Consider the following 19,124-nt stretch of genomic DNA (forward strand, 5'->3'; position numbering starts at 1 on the left):
GCGGGACTACATCTCCCAGAGGCCTTTGCGGCAGAGCCGTCTGGCGCCGCCCGCCCCGCCAGCCGCGGTGCATCGTGGGACGGGAGCTCCAAAATGGACAACCCCAGGGATGCGCCAGGTACGGCCGGTCCCGCCGAGCCCCCGGCCCCTGCCCCGCCGCCCCTGGCTCGCTGTTACCGCTCCCCGGCCCAGCCCCCGGCCCTGCGGCCTGGCAGCTGGCTGCAGTGCGGGGGTGGCGGCGGCGCACCGGGCTCGGCGGCCTCCCCGGCGCTGCGTGGGCAGCGACCCGCCCGCGGAGATGCCGGTGGGATTCGTGGGGGGTGTGCGTGTGTGTGCCCGGGGCAGGGCCGTGGCATCGTCCCCCCGGTCGGTGCGGTGGCTCGGGGAGGCCCCGAACGCTGCAGCTTTAATTTTCACACGCCGCCCCACCCCCCCTTTTTCCCGTAGGGAAAGCGAGCCGGTGGTTTGGGGTCGCGCAGTCTAAATCGGCCAAGACGAATGTGAATATTCTTCACCAAGAGGAGTTGATAGCGCAGAAAAAGAGAGAAATTGAAGCCAGACTGGAACAGCAAGCGAAACAGAATTACCTGAGCATACAACAGCTACCTCTGTTTGGAGAGTACGGGTGAATTACCGTGGTTTTAGATGGGAGCTTCGCTGATGGAAAACGGGCGTGTTTGTCAAATGAAATGGAAGAGATGGGCTTTACAAAGCTCTTGCACTTGGAGGCAAATACTGAGAAAATTGAGATTGGTAGTTGAGTAAAGGTTAGGATAGGATACTTGCACTTTAATTGATCTAGCCAGGTTTTTCAGATACTAGCGAGAACAGGTACGTGCTACCAGCAATCATATTTTTAACAGGGTGTTACTACGCTTTTCTTCCGCTTCCCGTTTGTTGTCTTTCTTATATCCGCAACTCCTAAGGGTTAGCACAGTTTTCCAGTTAAATGCTTGCCTGGGGTTCTTGGAAGCAGGGTAGTGTAACAAAGCAAGTAGAAATCCTGTTTCAATGGAGTAGTAAACAAGCCAGGTGGACAGCTTGGATAAATACTGTAAGCAGCAAGCTGAATAGTTCTTGTGCTTTTGAAAAGCTACATGTGTTTTCAACGTTAGATGAGAGAGATTAGTAGTCACTGGCATTTGTCTTGTTTTCCACTCAAAATAAATGCAGGGAGGGGTGGGCTGGGGAGGATGATGAGTACCATCACCTACTTTTCTTTTTCTGTTCAGAGATGACGGTACTGACAACGAAGCCTGTGTTTCCAACAAGTTTGTTAATGATGGCAGTTTCCTCCAGCAGTTTCTCAAGCTGCAGAAGGAAAAGTCAAGTACTGGTAGGTCGACTTCTGAGCAACAGGAGGCCTTCCTTCTCTGCTGATACCAGCTTTGTGTGAGCTGCCTCCATGTATGTTCACTTTAGAAACTGCTATGCGCTGTTACCAGTATGATTAAGTTCTAAAGCAACGGTGACCCCTTTAGATTTGGATTAAAGTTTTTCTTCATGATGCAATAGGGAGGTTTGCCCTCTTTCCCTCTATAGGTGCTGTAAAAGAAGCATCTCTCTTCTAGCTTGAATCTTGCTTTGTAAAAATCATCACAGCTTTCATGTTATGCAGCTTTTACCAGTCAGTGTCTTTAACTTACTCTGAAAGTAATGGCCTATTGCAGCTGTATTACTGCCTGAGTTGTTTTTTGTAACCTTCTGAGATTAAAACAGTAAGGATGCACAGGAATTATTTTCCCCTCATTCTTTTCTAAGAAACTCCCCCAAGTTCTACTAATAACTCGGCAAATGCTTCTGCGCCAAATGCTGGGAAGAAACCTATGCTGTTTGGGAAGCGCCCCGGTCAGGTCCTGAGCAGCATGCTGCACCAAGCGAAGAACTACTCCCATTCCAAACAGACCCCAGTCGTTAACCGCCTCAGTGTGTTTCAGTCGCCAGATGAAGATGAGGAGGAAGATTATGAGCAGTGGTTGGAAATTAAAGGTAAATGACACCTTCTGCTACGTTGTTTGTTTTGGGGTGCAGGTTCACTTACCCTAGTGATAGGAGGATCTTTTACCCCAGTAGAGCGTTGGGCTTTTTTCCTTATGCTGTGGATTGGTATTCTTAGCACAGTTCCTGTGTGCAGACTTCTGCATTGTGAAACATAAATGGCACCAGTTAATGCTGGTGGACTCCTCCAAAGCCAGCTTCAGCAGAAAAGCTGGGGACTGAATGCTGTTAGATACTCCTTATCCAGCTGAACTCGGTATGGGAGGTGGGTGGGTCACCATAGTTAGACCGGCTCTAGTTTTGTGCCAGGAAGATTTATTTTCTCTGAGTTATCAAGGCATAGTGCTTGACTAGTCTGTAAGTCTCTGTGAAAAATAATGTGTAGAGAAGAAATATGTTCTGCTTAATGAAGCTTGATTGTTTGCTAATGATGATAATTCTGCTTTTGTATGGTTGAAATCTGTTATGGCTAGTGCCGGGTTCTCTAGAACACACATAGATATAATGCTTGTATTTAAAAAGGAATTTTAGGTTTTTTAAATGATAGAAAATAAAAAGGCCTCAGTTTGGGTGTGGCTGCGTAAGGTGAAAAATTGTATGTGTTAATATAAGGTTCCGTGTAAGGCACGGAACTGTGACCAGGTAAAATCAAAGTTCCTGCCTCTTTTCAAAGTTTCATTAGAAAATCTCACCTCTAGGTCCTGACTGCTTCAAGTAGCATAGAAAACCAATGAAGAATGTTGCAGCACTTAACTAACCAAGTTTTTCTGGATAACCTAGGCTAGGAGGCCAGAAGGCAGATTTACTTAATAAGCTGCATTTCATGCATGCATATTAATCGAGTATAAAATTAGATTGGAGTTGCTAAATAAGTCACACTAAGCTTTGTGTCATAATTTATTTCATTATATGTTTACAAAACCATGTCTAGCTATTTCTGGTGGGATTTATAAAAGCGTAATCTTAGCAAGTCTGAACTTAAGCGTGAAATGTGCTGCAGGAATGTGAGAAATAGCCACTGGTTGCAGAGAGCAAAGATGGAATGTGGACACTTAATTCAAAGATCGTGGGTTCAAATCTAGTCCAGATCAGTGTGGACAGCTCTGCTTCTGTGTGCTCTCTGTTCAATGCCCTACCCAAAATACTGTTGTCTAGACAAATGCGTTTAGTTCCCATTGAATGTGTCCTGCACCAGCTCTGTAATCGCTGTCAGTGCATTCCTTTCTTGGCACAGAAGCCAAAATACAGTTTCTTGGAGACTGAGCTCTCCTCTTATCTCTGGTGGGATTCCCTCCAAGCGAGGGTTGAGACATGGGCATATGCCAGTAGGAAGAACTATGTGCTCTGGCTACACAATCTGTCTCTGCTATCTGGGTACAGAGCAATGTCTTGGGAGCTGGAATCTGTTATCTTTAGTGAGTAATGTGGTGGTTAAAACCAAATTCCTGTTCTTTCCCATTGTGCTTTGTAGGGAGCAGAATTGTCAGAAGCAAATTAGGTTGCAACTGAAGTTGCACCCTAAACTGTGGTGATCCAAATCTTAGGCTTTTCCTTGTAGGAAAAATCTAGACAAAATATTAACTTCCTACTAAGGGAGTGCAGGGGCTGACAGTAACCTAGGGATTGTAATTTGTACAGCTGTGTAAGACTGGATCCCCCATTCATCCTTTTTCTTCCCATTCCCGTTCTACTTTTGTCTGCCGCCTTGGTTCTTAGAAGTAATGTACCTGTTGCCTGTTTGGTGTGTGAGTTGAACCCCAGTACTGACAGCCTGCTTAAAGTTTTACCCCCAGAGGATGCGGAGACCCGACAAGTGGTGGAAAAGCTGGCTAGGTTCGTGGCTGAAGGGGGACCAGAATTAGAGAAGGTCGCTATGGAAGACTACAAGGATAACCCAGCTTTTTCGTAAGTGTGGTGATAACTCTTGTCTTCCAAAGCAGAATGCTGTCTTTTTGTAGGAGAAAAACATCAGCCCTGTGTATGTAGTCCTCGTGGATGTGTTTGGTTTAATTATCATTTGGTGGATTTGAGCTTTGTTGTGAGTCATTGTCTTATAGCTGAGGCAGAAAGTGATACTGTGATGGTGCTGAGGAGGCGGGTCAGCTAGAGTTAGGGATGCAGCCTGGGAGCTCTGGCTGCCTGTACAACATCTAGCATACAGGGATACTGGACTCCATCTCGGGACTGGTTCTGTCTCCTCTGCCATTGATACGCTGTGTGCCTGTGGACAGAGGATTCCCTCTTATATCAGAGGATGCTGTTATTTTTTTCCTTTCAAGTGACACACAAAATTTGGATGCAAGGCCTTAGATTAAAGTTATGTGTATTTATACATTCTGAAGACTTTGTAGTCCCCATTTTAAGTGCAGCCTGAATAGTTTATCTGTTTTGTATTTTTTGGTTTTGAGCTATTTATATCCCAAAGTATCAATGTTTGTGTATAGTTGTTCCTGATGCGTATTTTTTGCCCTTTTTTCCTCCATCTCCACCCTAGGTTTTTGCATGATAAGAACAGCAGAGAATTCCTTTACTACAGAAAGAAAGTGGCAGAGATAAGAAAAGAGAATCAAAGTTCTCAGGCATCCTCTTCTCAGAAAGGTAATTAAGACTGGAATCTGGAGAATATGAATTGCATAAGTTAAATCCAACTTCTTCACTCTCTCTGTAACTGCTTGTTAGGTCTGTTCTGGAAACAGTTGGAGTGGATATTTGGCTGTCAATCTGCTGCCTGTAAATAAAATTTCAAAATGGAAGGAGATGGTGATGATACATCACCATGATGGCATCAAACTCTTGTGCCAAAACGGTTGTTTTCCAAGCCCACAGCATGCTATACCATGCTCTATGTAAAGGGCTCTTGAAAGAGATTTTAGTTGTATTTCTCCAAAATCCTTAACAAAGTCAACTAAACTGATTCTCCACCATGCGTGTTCTGGCGAGTGTTTCAGCCCTGAAAATGCATTTAGGAAAAGTGCTTTTTTTCAGATGTTTTTATTTGGTTTGTTATCAATGAAAACGGCTGGTTTGCTTCTTGAACATAATCCCCATTTCTGCTGCCTTTTCCCTGACTAAAGCTTTTATTTTCTGCTTGGGACATAAATCCTTGCAAGTAAGGGACTGTGTTTTCAGGTGGGAAGACAGCAGAAGTGGGTGACCTGCCAACAGGCAGGTGGCGTGAGCAGTGGAATCTGGTTAACTGTGTTAAGAGGCAGAAATTATTTAGTGGTTGAAGTGTGGTCTGTGGGCCAGGCATTTATTGCTTCTGGTGCAGCCTCTGTTTCAGGCCTGTGTGTGGCCCTGGCGAATCACTCAGCCTCTCTGTGTCAGCTTCCTTTGCTGTGGAAATGAGTATTAATGCAATTTTGCTGTCATGCTGATGAGTTAACAGCTTAAACAAATCATTATTTAATAGACTGTAGGCTGAAAGAGCTTTTTACCAATATCAACTAACTGATAACAACAGTTTGGAAGCTAAGCAGTATTATCCATACTTTACAGGTGTGGAATATTGAAGCAAGGAAAGGTTATGACTTGTCCATGGCTTATAATCATGTCTTCTGCCTCCTGTGCCAGCACACTGGAGTACTGGCACTGGTACTGTGCAGGTAGCAAATCTCATATAAGGCTGTCGTGGCTAAATAACGTATTTGCCTGGCTCCTTATAAACATCAAATATGCTTGAAATATTAATGAGCAGAGCCTTCTCTGTGCCTTTGGACTAAGGCTACACTAGCTGCCTCTTCCAGGTGAGGATTGGGGCTGTTCCATGGAGAATTTCCTCTGTCCTACAACCTGCTCCTAAAATGGCCAGCAGATGTGTAGTGACAGTAGGTACAAGTGGGATTACGGTGTGGTATTAGTCGGCCACTTTTTCTGAGGCTTTCCCGTTGCTCCTGGGGACGTCAGTGGCAAAGTCTTTAACTAGAGATAATTGCGAGTGCTGAGGTGTAACCCTATGGAAAAGCGCCTGACACGAGGAAGAAAAAGACTTCCTCTGCCGTAGAGAGAAACAAGTGTCCATCTTTGAAGACAAAAGCTGGTTTGTCTGTTAATCTGCTCTCATCTAGCTCCTGGCACAGAGGAAGCTGATGTGTGAATGGGCACTCCTCTGGTTACAAAGTTGTTGTACAGCCTTATGCAATATCATGTTTTTGTGATATAAACTCTTATGACTGTTTATGTGTAATATTTCTAAAAATTAAACTCGACCTTTTGCCCTTATTCTGCTCTTGGGGTTCTTAGAACAGATAGGCTTTGACTGTTGCTTGTGTGAGTTGGGCCCAGTACTGACAGCCTGCTTAAAGTTTCACCCCCAGACGACGAAGAGACAAAGAACTCTGCTGAGAAACTGGCCAGGTTCATAGCAGACGGGGGTCCTGAGGTGGAAGCTATTGCCTTGCAGAACAACCGAGAGAACCATGCTTTCAGGTAAGGGAAGAAACCTGCTGCTGAGTGTAACGGGCTTGGATGGGTCTTTTTGGGTTTTTAAGGGGAAGTAACAGACAAGCTTGTGATAAGTCTGAAGTTACAAGGACAGTGCACTTATATAGCAACAATACTTTCACATTCTCAAGCTTCATAGATAAGAGAAAGGCACAGGGAGAGAGAAATTGATTTGCTTTCCCCAAAACTAATTTACAACTTCCACCCCCCCTTCCCTCACCTGCTTTCTGTTGCAATGTACTAGTATAATTCTAACCTTTATACTTTTCCCTATAGCTGTGTTTTGGTGTGGGCCCCCATCCACCGCTCATACCGCTGCTGTCCAATTAATTTCCCGGGTTGCTCTTTACACAGCATCTTCACTAACGTACAGGTAGCATTCCTTCACCATTAGGTCCTCCTTTGGAATATCTTTTTCAGCCTTTCAGATGTGAATTGTTCTCTTCAGTGCTCACTGACAGCTGCTTAATGCCTCCCTTTGGTCTCATCCATGTTTCATTTTTCTGCTCTTACAAACAATTTGGTGTGTTCTCTGGAACTGAAGTGGGGCTCAGCAAGCCTTGTTTTGTTGCTGATATTTTGGTATTTTATTGGCTGCCTTCTGGCCCTCTGGGGTACTCCCCTGTGTTGTGAATTACATTAGACAGATGTGCTAATACCTGAGCTGTTTCATTATTTACTTTAAAACACCGCTGTGATCCCACCTGAGCACGGTCAAGTTAAACATCATCTCCTTTGTTAGAATTTCATCAGGCCCCATCCTGCCCTCTGCTTGGTCCTGAAGCAGTCCTTAGTGCTGTTATTCAAATGGAGGGATGCGGGACCACATTTAGTGAATTTTAAAATACGTCAGAGAGCTGTTTGTGTTTGGCTGTGCATATTGTGCAGTGGTAGATGGGAAAGGCCTGTCATCTTTTATGTTTCCTTGTGGGAGCGGGCACTATCCCAAGGAGAGGTTATATCAAGTATTAAACTGGTCGTCTAAAAAGGGAAGATTGTAGAGGCGTTAGGAATAGACAAGTTTTCTCTGTGAGGTATTTAAACTGGAGTGAGCCCAAAAAGACAGCGTTTGTAACAAACATGACTATTGATTTTTTTTGCGTAGCTGCTAGATTGAGGATTGTTCATGTTCTTCCCACAAAGACTAAGCAGTTTTATTTTACCCAAAAGGTCAGAGATGCCTATTTCTGGAAGGGGTAGCAAATAAAGCAATGGTTTTTTTTGTGTATGTGGGAATAAAAGGAGGAGTCATGGTGTAATTAAGCAGACTGGTAATGTCAACGCTTCTAGCTTGAATAGAGAGTTGGGAGCAGTTTTTCTTTTGGTAGTGGTTTGGCATTCCCATTGGTAAGACCTGAATGTTTGTTTTCTTCTGTGAACTGAAACCCAATGTGTTGTGGAGCCCTTGCAGTTTTTCCAGACATGTTCTGGAAGGCAGGTGAATTCTGGGGGAGCGCCTTGTGTTTCCACAAATGTAACGTGGTCCTTTTTAGTACCTTGTGTTTATTTGGCACCAAAAATAGCTGTGGTTTGCTTGTGAATAGGACATATGCTTCCTGATCCCAAAGGCTTGCAGCCTACCTTGCAAGAGCATGCAGAGCCCTGCATTGCATGCACATACACACAGGATGGTGCTGGAGAGCAAGGAAGTGTGTGGGAAGGCTAGTTGTGCAAGAGCATTGCAGGAAAGAAAAGCCCTGACCAAACTGGTATGTCTAACCCCTGCATATGACTGTTACATCTAAACTTTCTTTTTTTTTTTTTTTTTCCTGTATAGGTTTTTATATGAGCCAAACAGCAAAGGCTACAAGTATTACCGGCAGAAACTGGAGGAGTTCCGTAAGGCCAAAACCAGCACTGTGTGTGCCCCCATGCCTGTAGAGTCCAGTCTGAAAAGGAAGACCAGTCCCGAGGCATCACCATCACCCTTGTGCTTACCGCCTTTGCCCCTGCCCTTGCCCGTTCCCTCGCCTTTGCCCCTGCCCTTGCCCATTCCCTCGCCTTTGCCCCTGCCCTTGCCCGTTCCCTCGCCTTTGCCCTTGCCCGTTCCCTCGCCTTTGCCCTTGCCTGTGCCCTCACCCTTGCCCTTGCCCATGCCCTCACCCTCCCCCTTGCCCTCACCTTCACCATCATCCTCTACAACTCCACCTGATCAGACAGCTACAACTACAGCTGCAACAACAACTACAGCTACTGCTACAGGCACTACTAAAAAGAAGCGGAAGAGCAGGTGGGGGCCAGAGGAGGACAAGGTTGAATTGCCCCTCCCACAGCTTGTCCAACAGCTGGATTCTCCTTCTCCTCTCTCAGGTTAGTGGGTCTGTATATTGTGTCAAGTAACTGTTTTTCCTGGGGAGTGCATTCTGCCTTAGCACAGTTGGCTTTGTAAACAGAAAACCCAGGAGCCTTATCTCTTGTTGTAATCTCCTTGGTTGCCAGCCCCCTATCTTTCAGCTAGGTCTAGCAGCTAACTCTCCCCTGTGTGGAAACCCAGATAAACCACTTTATCTTGCCGACACCAGGGATTGGATCTTATCGTTCTCCGGCTATCTCTAAAACCCTGCTGTGCTATAGCTCATTACAGCCTCAGCCTCTACACTATTTAGGGATATTTCACTTCAGGAAGAGAGTCTGTCAGAAAACAAATATCAAAGGCTGAATTGTGCTTATTCCCCATGGTAGGATAAAATCCCTGGGCAGCACTTCCATCTCACTCTAACTGATCAGAAGGCTGAATGGGAATTGCTGTTCCCCAAGTGCTGGCAGGCACAAGTATAAGTTCCAGTTCCAATTTATACCCATTTCAGTTCATTTGGTTACAGATGGGGTTCACAGACCTCATCCAGCGTTGAGGCTCATGCTCCTGTTACTTCACCTGCCAAGTTCACCCAGGGGGTGCAGCTCTCTTCGGCTGTTGGAAGATAATTCTTCCAGTCGAGGCACTTCTAGTGAGCTCTCGGAGGTTGTTCATCTGTGCATGTGCGGATAGGTAATTAGGCAGGCAGTTAGAGATGCATACAAAAATTGAGTCACTCAAGGACAACAGGTGAATGCAGACATTTAAAATGGCATCTTTGAATCCTTTGCCCAATTAGTGTGGTGTCGGGAAAGGATGTGAAAAGGAGAAAGAGAAGAAACAAGATAAGGCAGTCAGTGTTGGCAAACTGAGAGAATTAATAGTATGAGGCTGAAGTCAGGAAAAGTAGTAAGTACCTGCCTCAGTAAGGACCTTTTTCAAAAAGCAATAGCAGAACGGATGAAGTGGGACAAGTAGTAGGAAACAAGCTATAATTTTCTGAGCTGCAGGGTGAGACCACAGATAATTCTCAACGCATGGTCATCCTGTACCATTCGTGGCTCCAGCAAGGCAGTGTGTCTTCTGCTTTGGCCGGGTTTTAGAGGAGATAATTGCTCAGCCATTACTAGCTTTGATCGTTAGGCTTGGGTAAGATGTAGGGTTGGCTCTATATGCTGTGGTGTCTGTCGATTCTGTGGAGGTCAGGAAGGAAGGGCACTCTCCTAATCCAGCACTTCAAATGTAGATGAAGAGAAGTTCCTCTGTAATTCTGTCTTCTGATCACAGCCCTATACAGAAGTCTTGGCTATACATCTCATATGTACAGGACAGGATACTGACCTGGATGGCTTATTCGTTTGACCTTGAACTGCTGCTCATAGTAAGGCAGAAATCAGATGCAAAAGTCTTTCCTGATTTTGTACCTCTAGAGTAATTTTTTTTCTTGCAGACAGTAGTGAAGCTTCGATGATGAAGCTGGGCAGGCGCTATCAAAACAAGCATCAGATTCCATCTTAATACCTCCTGCTGCATTGGGGGGGCTGCAAGGGTATTCGTGTGCTCATTCCAGCATGCTTCCTGCTGAAGTCTCCCCTGGCTCTTTTAGCCTCCCCTTAATTAGACAGGGACATGCTCGTTGTGTTCATGCTCACTTTCTGCAGGGCTTTGTGTCAAGTAGAAGAAAAGGACAGCAAACAATTTGCCAGGCATAACAAATCAACCGTTAATGCGCTGTTAATGCTCTGCAGGGGGAAGGATTTTTTTTTTTATCTGTTCAGATGGACTAATCCCTTTTTAGAATTAACATCTTCAACCTGACAGGTGAAGAGAATTCCAGATTACACCCCTGATCCTGTGGAAGGTTAGAGTCGCACAGTATGCTTTGGTACCTAAATATCTACGTCTTAGCCCTTTATCCTTAGCAATTGTTTTGGATTTAGCGGAGGACTGTTCTGATTCTTTTCCTGCCTACTCTTAGTAATAAATCAGTATCGCAGAGAGGAGAAAGTGTAGCCCTTTTGGACAGAAGCAAGGCTCCTCTTAAATGTATTGATATCGAAATGCTTAACTGCATACATACTGCAGGGACTAATACACCTGAAAAGCTGAACAAAACAGAGATATTGTGATCAGTGAACTCTGTAGACCAATGGGAAATTACAGGCTGTCATTAGAATTTTCTGAAACCTAATATTGGATTGGTTTGGGTCTGATTAGTTTTAATTGAGTAAGATCTTCAGACTATGAAGCAAAAAAATCAGGCACTTCTGTATTGGGATTTCTCCTGCTGTCCTTAAAGGACATTCACTCCTCTTGTAACAAGCTCTTCTTCGAGCATGTGGGAAAGGGATAAACCTTCAGGTAGTCTTCTGCCAATGCTGCAGATAGACTGCACCATTAACCCTGTAGGCAAAGCTGATGTCATTCAAGGAAAAAAAATGTACTTTTTCCCAGGCCTGCTGAACATGAGACTGAGAAGCAACTCCTTGTCTTTTGCATAGCGTTTGCCTGGTGCTAGACCAGTGTAAGGAACTTATAAATCTTACCTATTTTTATGCAAATTCATTGACTGATCTTATTTATGAATAGCCTTTTCTATCTTCAGATGTGGACTTGGGGTGGAGCTTTGCTTTTTCTGTCAACTTTGCCTGTAGTGTGATACTTTGGGCCAAGACTACAAAATTATCCCCCAGAGCTAAATTTCTGCAGTGACTCTTTCAGCATCTCTCATCATAAAACCTGCAAGGTACCAGAGCAGTCGGACAAACCAGGTGTAGTTCTGGCACAAGAAGGAGCAGTCGCATATGCTTTCTGGGAAGTAAAAGAAGATGCTACAGTCTCACCTTTCTCCTTTAAGGTGGTTATATATGCTGGCAAGCCACCAGCTCGCGGGGCCTCTAGAGCCATGCCTGGCTCTTAGCCTGAGTGTTTATGCAATTCAGAACTAAGCCAAAGAGCTGCTGACCTCTGTGAAGGGCAGAGAGTCTTCCTCGGTGCATTCAGAGAAAGCTTTCCCATGCCCTGAGACAGGAGGTGAATCTTCGACTAGGGCTGATGCTGACGTGCCCCGGTCTCACGTAAAGTTTGGGGCCAGATTCTTCTCACCTGGCATAGGCGTAGTGTGTTCATTAAAACTGTTTCCAAATCACTGCTCTCCGAGACAGAAATTGGGCTGTTTATCAATAATAGATAGGTTTATTTTTCTATTTGTTCTTATTTCTTGGGAGCTGAAAGTGCGTATCCTAGCACCAAGCCTAGCGTAACACGGCTGCTTGCTTCCCTCCTCTTGGAAAACCTCTTGCAGTGTTTTACATAACTCTTCCTGCAGAGTTGACTCCCGGCGCTGGTGCAAATGTGCAGAGGCTGTAGCTGTGCGAGGGAGGGTGGATGCGCTGTTTTATGTTCTCCTCGGGAGGCTGGAGTTAAGGAAGCCGCTTTCCAATCGTGGAGTGCTCAGCCAAAAGCGTGCGGGAAAGGAGGGGAGATAAGAGCGCTCAGATCAATTGCCCTGAGTGCGAATAAGAGGAAGGGAGAAGACGACCCCTGGGGCCTAATTAGCATGCTGTGTAGACATTTGGTGTCATGAACAATGATCCTATTATTATCGGGCTTCATAATTAATAGATAATGAATAATTAATGAAGCATCACTTAACTGTAGTCTGGACTTACATTCAAATGGAGGTTTTTGCAGTCATTAGGAAGAAAACCTTTTCCTTGTATTGAAAAATGCAATGTGCTTTCAAGTGCCGTTGTGCGTCTTCTTTTAATCCCTTAAATATTTAACTGTTGGGATCTTAACTCCGAGGTGCTTTAGAGGGGAGCTGCCAGCCCTGCTAGATATATAGGAAGCAAGTTTGCAAGGCAATCTCCATTGCAAATCTCTCTTTTGCAGCCCCAGCAGTGTTTCTATTACTTTCTGTCGCGGTGCAGCAATTACAAATAGGCTTCCTTTCCGCCCCCCCTCTTTCCTTTAACTTGCCCTTTGAACTCAGAGTTCTGTATGGTCATTTTAAGTCAGTAGGTGCCCTGCCCAGATAATGTTAATAGCTAATTTCAGGTGCTTATCTGATACAACAGCAAAAATCATTCCAAAGGAGGAGCTTCCAAAAGGGGATGATGCAGAAAAAGGAGGATACATCAATGGGAGTGTCAAGCAGAGACTTAAAATGCTCCCCCCTTTGAAAGCAGGGCAACATCCCTGGCAATGCTGCTCTTGAGCCTGTAGATCAGAAACTAAAATCTCTTTGGGGAATGGCAACTTCCAAAAGCAGCATAATGCTCATGTCTTTATTCTAATGTGGTCATTTGCTTTTCATTTTGAATGAAGTTGCTGTTTACATAGTAATCAGCAGGCACTTACGTGCACAGATTGGACAATATGCTGACAGGCTCGGATTTGCTTGTGACTCAATTCTGAATAATTAAGTGTCACTCTTTGCAATGGCTGGGGTTCATGAGGAAGCCTTATGAGGGGAATTAATCTTAAGGAGGAATGATTTTTAAGGCATGGTGTAGCAGATCGCCGTGCAGCGTGACCTCTGAGGATGTGAGACAGAGTTTGTGAGTCTGCTAATGCGATATGGGCAGAGCCTTGGACCAGGGTGAGGGAACGCTCTGAGCTGGCTGGTGAAGGAGGTGCGACCCAGTGGCTTTCCTGCTCCTGTGGTTCTTAAGTCCTACCAGGAGGTGGTTCTTCAGTTAAGTGTCTCAATGCTGGAACCATGAAATGAGTGTAAAACTTCACATGGGGATCTTGAGATACAGTTTCGCTGGTCTCAACAGCTGTCTCAGATTTTTGAAAGTCTTTTAACATGTGCTTATTACAGTTCAGGACCTCAAGGGTCTTGGTTATGAAAAAGGGAAACCAGTTGGCTTGGTGGGTGTGACGGAGCTCTCCGAAGCCCAGAAGAAACAGCTGAAGGAGCAGCAGGAGGTAATGCCCTGAAATGATTTCCAAATTCATATTGCGTTGCAGCATGGCTGAGTTAGATGGGAAAATGGAGGTGGACAGCAAAGAAACTTTCCCAGTGGTCCACAAATAAATCTCTAGGATTTGTGCGGAATGCCTAAGAATCATGTGATGCTGCAGTCAGCAGAAATATTAGAGGACTTTGGGGAAAATGAATTAAGCCAGCCAATTGCTGTCCTACCAAACTAAAACCCAAAATCTATAAGGTCTGTTGTGTCACATCTGCAGCTGGTTATGTATTGCTTCAGCAGTGGGGAGAAGGTGAGTGGATACTTGCAAGCTTGGGGGGAATGAGAGCAAAATTGGCTTTTGCCAGAACGTGAGGGCGATGTTTAAACTGTGTGGGTATGATCAGATGGTAGCGGTCCTCAGTGTTAATATCAAGGTACTTCTGTTGGAGGAGCTAGCATGTAATGCTCCTGTTTGATCTGGGAAGCGAGCGGATCAGATCAAGCAAGAGCACTGCCTGTTGGGATTTGTAGTTGTCATAACCTGTATTTTGTACAGCAGCTGGGGCGGGCATGGGCTGTGCTGCAGAACTCTGCGTGCCTCTGGGGCGGACTCTGCTGCCTGTTGTCTTACCGAGAGTGCTGTTGCATCTCTTCCCCTAGATGCAGCAGATGTATGATATGATCATGAAGCACAAGCGAGCCATGCAGGAGATGCAGATGATGTGGGAAAAGGCAATTCAGCAGCACCAGCATGGCTATGACAGTGATGAAGAGGTGGACAGTGAGCTGGGAACGTGGGAGCACCAGCTTCGACGCATGGAGATGGACAAGACGCGAGGTGTGTAGGGATCTGCCACGCAAACGTCTTGCTCTGTGGTTGTACAGAAGCCTCCAGAGGGAGACCTCCGAGATCATGTTGTTGGCATGGGAGTTGCAGGTCACTTTTCACTGGCCTGTGCTGTGGCTTCCCTGCCTGTTGAGTGGAGATAATAACCATCTGTGTTGCTGTGAGGCTTTATGCTTCATGAACCCTCTGAAATTCTGAGTCAAAGAACGCTGTGTTATTGCTGTTTTCTCTCCTGTGTCTTTGGCAGAATGGGCTGAGCAGCTGACCCAGATGGGCAGAGGGAAACATTTCATTGGAGACTTTCTTCCTCCTGATGAGCTGGAGAAATTCATGGAGACGTTCAAGGCATTGAAGGTGAAATAGCAGAGACTTCACAGGGCGGAGGCAGTGCTTCAGACTTGTCCCATAGCAGTGAGGGAAAGACTTCAAGCATGCTTAGCCCTTTGTCACAGCAGTTAGCTACCTTGCAGCCTCGAGGTACTTCTGCCCTTACACTTGGAGCTCTGTTACTTCTGGAGGAAACAAGGGGTTGGTTTTTTGCTCTTTGCAGAGAAATGGCTGTAGCAAATTAGAGAACAGACTAGTGGGACAGCATTTGGGGGTTAGCTGAGACTCTAGACAAGCCTCTCAGACTACCCACCGTTTGTCTGCTGTTCCCGTTTCGGATAAGTGGTTGTTGATGCCAAGCAAGGAAAATTTGAATTTTTATCCAGACGATTGCAGTAAAGTGAAAATACAAAGCCTACAAAAAGCTTATGCAAAGCACTTCAATACCTGCCAATTCTTCCTGAACTGTAGAATTTCTTGATGCTGGCGCATCCCTCATAATGTTTTTGTGTAGCCAGCATGGGGTCTGACGTTCCCTGGAGATCCTGGCTTAAATAAGAACTGTATCTGAAGCTTGATCCGGTGAGCAACTTCAAATTCAGGAGCTAAATATTTCTCAGCTTAATCTCGCAGTAGCATTCCCTGCTTCTTGCAGATTATGTTATAGGGCTGTGCAGTGCTTTATCATTTACCTATTTTCTTCTCTGTGGTGGTGCAGAACTGGAATCCCAAGAAATCGTGCTAGTTACTAATTGTTTGCCAGAACCATCTAACTTTGAGTAGCTGAAGCTGCCTTTCCCCTCCTGACCCACAAAGATAGGTGCATATAAAAAATAACCAACACTACCTTTTGTGTCTCTGCAGGAAGGACGTGAGCCAGATTATTCTGAATACAAAGAGTTCAAACTGACTGTGGAAAACATAGGTTATCAAATGCTAATGAAGATGGGCTGGAAGGAAGGCGAGGGACTTGGCTCAGATGGACAGGGGATTAAAAACCCAGTCAGCAAGTAAGCAGAGTTCTACTATTGATTTAGTCCTTTCCTCTTGGGCTGATAATTGATGCTCCTACCCTAGCCTACTGGAAGCAGCTGCAACGAATGTGACTGTAATTCATCACTTGAACAGAATATGGAATCCTCGCAGCAAAGAAGAAAAATCGTTTCTGATTTCTTTGGGGTTCCCTCCCCCCAGGGTCTGGGTTTGTTACTTTATCTCGGGCAGGAGGTGTGATCTGAGCCAAGAGTTTCTAATCTCAGATTGCATAGTGCCTTCTTCTGAGAGGTGCCTTCTCCCCGGTTTCCCCATCTATAAAATGAAGATAATAACCTGTCTGCACCTCCCCTCTCCCAGGGCATGTGAGGATTAAGTCATGTCTTTAAAGTAATAAATTTATTTAAGTATTAAGAACATGCCTTTTGCATCTGAAGCACTGTTGCTCTCTGCCAGCTAGTCCCTGGTGTACTGTGGGTGAAAGGCGATTAGCAATATTTGCTACTGCTAGACCCGTGTTTGAAAGATGTTTTCGTCCAGATCAGAGCGCTTTGTGTGTGATCACGCAACTGTCTTGACGTCACTCTGTTGCACAGTTTTCCAATTTGCTCACGCTTTGTGTATAATGAAGCTTTATGAGAGTTCCATCCAAAAATAGATGAGCATCTCTTTTTAGGTGGATCAGCTGTTGGTAACATATGCTGAACTTCAAAACCAAATATTGGGGATAGGAAATACTCTGAAATGTTTTTTAGCGTTAGATCCTTTTAGAAATAACAGTTGTTTGTTTACGGCACAATAGAAAGTATCTCTACAAAGCCCTGCTGCTCCTCTTTCGCAAGAAGATCTCTCTGGCAACACGCTTACCGGTTCAAAGAAGTGCTGTGATAGAAGATTATTGTAATCAAAACAGCAAGGCTTACAAACAACAGGAGGAAGGCAGTTTTGTCCATCACAGGGTTGAACAAGGGTTGTGATTTGCTTGGGCTCTACCATCTCTGATGTTCTTAGAATGGATAAGAAGGTGCTACTGCAGATGGAAAGGAATTGCTTCTGCTTTTGGACTGGAGTGAAGGAATGGGAGGCAGACATGTCGTTTAACAGGTCTGTGTACCTCAGTGAGGTACAAATCAAAGCGTTTGGTTGCCAAAGGTTAGTCTGCCAGTCGGAGCACCGTTCAGTAGGGAGGCATCCAAAGCATAGGTGATATTTCTGTTCCAGCTGTAAAAGGTTAAGCAAATATATGTTGACACTACTGCTTCCATCTCACAATAGCAAGCGTCATTGATCTGGAAGAGCAATGTAGAAACGTGGCAAATGCAATAAGCTGCTCGGCATTAGCTGTCTGTCTTGATGCAGCGCGCTCTGGGTGATGATGCCCAGCGCTCCCTGATGCTTGTTCCCTGAGCTCTGAGCAGGTATTTCTGGTGAAGAGGAAGGTGATCTGTCACATCCGCTTACCTCGGAGGCTTTGTTCCCTCTTTCCAAACAGAGGAACTACTGCCGTGGATGGAGCTGGTTTTGGCATCGATCGTCCCGCCGAGCTAACCAAGGAGGATGATGAGTACGAGGCATTCCGTAAACGAATGATGCTCGCCTACCGCTTCCGACCAAATCCATTGGTAAGGTGGTCCCGAAACCAGAGCAGACACAGTGACAAATCCATTGAGGCTTCTGTGCGTATCTCATAAGGGTGGGAGTGTTTCTAGTGCTTAGCCAAGAGAGCGGATGCTGTCAAAGTTTCTCTTTGATTCTGTTCTCATGTTGAATCAAATTATCGCTACCAAAACATCCATGGATGTACAGTTTTCCTTGCTATGATTTTTTTAAATACAAAAGCCCCTGTTTTTAATGTTATCTGGTACATGCAAAGTCTAAACTGCCCACAAAGGAAGCGGGTGAGTTGTCCATGAATCCGTGGTTTATTTTGAATAATTGTTTTCCTGGTTGCAAAAGGCTTGTAAGTTTGCATTTGCCTCTGTTACATTCAGCATGCCAGCACACCTAGAAAGCTACATTTGTTATTTTGGATGGGAAACCTCAGGTTTTGCTGTCAGAAATGTCACGTTTCAGTGGCTTTTTCGGATAATTAAGCTCAGATGCTCATTGTTCTGTGAAGACAGCAATTTTGATTAATTTTCTCTTGTTATTCCCCACAGAACAATCCACGACGACCTTACTACTGAGAATGGTTTTGGGACAATGTATTTTCAAAACAATTGTAACTTTACTGTGAAATGTTATGAAACTGCATTATCATTCTCTTATTTGCTAATATTGTAAAACTTACTGAAGTCACAGTACCATCTTTCACCCAGAAGAAAGGCCTGCAAGCCCACTCGCTGCACACTCGAGTGTCATGACAACCGTGTCGTAACAAGGCCTGGGTGGTATTCGGAGAGGAGAACAGAGCAGGTGAGAACGGAGATCTTCACACGGTGCCCTGCTGACAGTGGAAGGGTAGCACCAAAGATACAAAATAGGAATAGTTCAGGGACTCCATTCGTGTTTAGCTCAGTGCCATGTTACAAGGAATGCATTTTTTTGTGTAACAGCAGGTCCTCTGTTGTTCAGATATGCAGCTTGTGCTGCTCTGGGGGTTTCTTTGGTTTGGGGGGGGGGGTTTAATTGCAAATACAACAAGGGACTGTCTCCGACCCAGCTTTTGGAGCTATTGTTCCCTGAAGAACTGGGTTCTGATGCTGTCGTGAAGCCTGAAGTCTAGTCTGACCTTCAACTGACATTGCAAAACCAGTGCCTAGTTGTTTTACCTCTGCCCTGTGGAAGACAAGGCGTGGATCGGTGCGGAGCGTGGCTGCAAGGGTTGAGGGGCGCAGGGAGAGTTCACTCAACTTCAGAGGCCGCAGCCTCTTGGTTTCTTGAACACTAAGTTCACCCTCAGCTTCCTAGCGAAACAAGAGACTTGCTAACACTTTCTCTGGATTGGGGTGATGAAGAACCAAGCCTTCAAGCACAGTTTGTCAAAGGCCATTATGATTTTGTTGTCATAAGCCCCTCTACAAATACAAATTTCCTTCATTCAGTCTGTAAATAAAATAAAGCTCATTTGTTCCTTAGTTTTAATCACTGAGTTTTTGGAAAGAGTGGTCTTACTGTGGGTTTTCGTAGGCTGAGACTGCTCTAGATCTCTTTCCCATCCAAGCATCCTAGAGAAACAAAGTGAGGTTGGTTGGTTTGGTTTCTTTTGCATTTGTTTTCCCTCAGTCTGAATACTTGGCGTGTGATTCTCTTTTGTTAACTTTCTTAACAACGTAGAGTCAAGGACTTGGCTTTCAAT

General features: G+C 45.0%; 1 protein-coding gene across 3 annotated transcripts; it reads left to right on the forward strand.

Annotated features, from left to right (window-relative positions):
• The first annotated feature begins 87 nt into the window (after nucleotides 1-87).
• Nucleotides 88-18,437, forward strand: SUGP1 (SURP and G-patch domain containing 1). Of its 3 annotated transcripts, XM_075723498.1 has the most exons (15): nucleotides 88-118; nucleotides 448-619; nucleotides 1,233-1,336; nucleotides 1,762-1,989; nucleotides 3,780-3,903; nucleotides 4,493-4,596; nucleotides 6,303-6,426; nucleotides 8,219-8,402; nucleotides 8,598-8,751; nucleotides 13,566-13,672; nucleotides 14,320-14,497; nucleotides 14,754-14,860; nucleotides 15,698-15,843; nucleotides 17,319-17,448; nucleotides 17,986-18,437. In XM_075723498.1, the coding sequence occupies exons 1-15, from the start codon at nucleotides 94-96 to the stop codon at nucleotides 18,010-18,012; spliced, it is 1,914 nt and encodes a 637-aa protein (XP_075579613.1). In that variant the 5' UTR covers nucleotides 88-93; the 3' UTR covers nucleotides 18,013-18,437. The 3 variants fall into 3 exon arrangements, with proteins under 3 accessions (XP_075579613.1, XP_075579611.1, XP_075579612.1); XM_075723496.1 differs by having other exon boundaries at nucleotides 448-625; nucleotides 8,219-8,751; XM_075723497.1 differs by having other exon boundaries at nucleotides 8,219-8,751.
• The last annotated feature ends 687 nt before the right edge of the window (nucleotides 18,438-19,124 follow it).

Source organism: Pelecanus crispus, chromosome 20, assembly GCF_030463565.1.
Source record: "Pelecanus crispus isolate bPelCri1 chromosome 20, bPelCri1.pri, whole genome shotgun sequence".
NCBI lineage: Eukaryota > Metazoa > Chordata > Aves > Pelecaniformes > Pelecanidae > Pelecanus > Pelecanus crispus.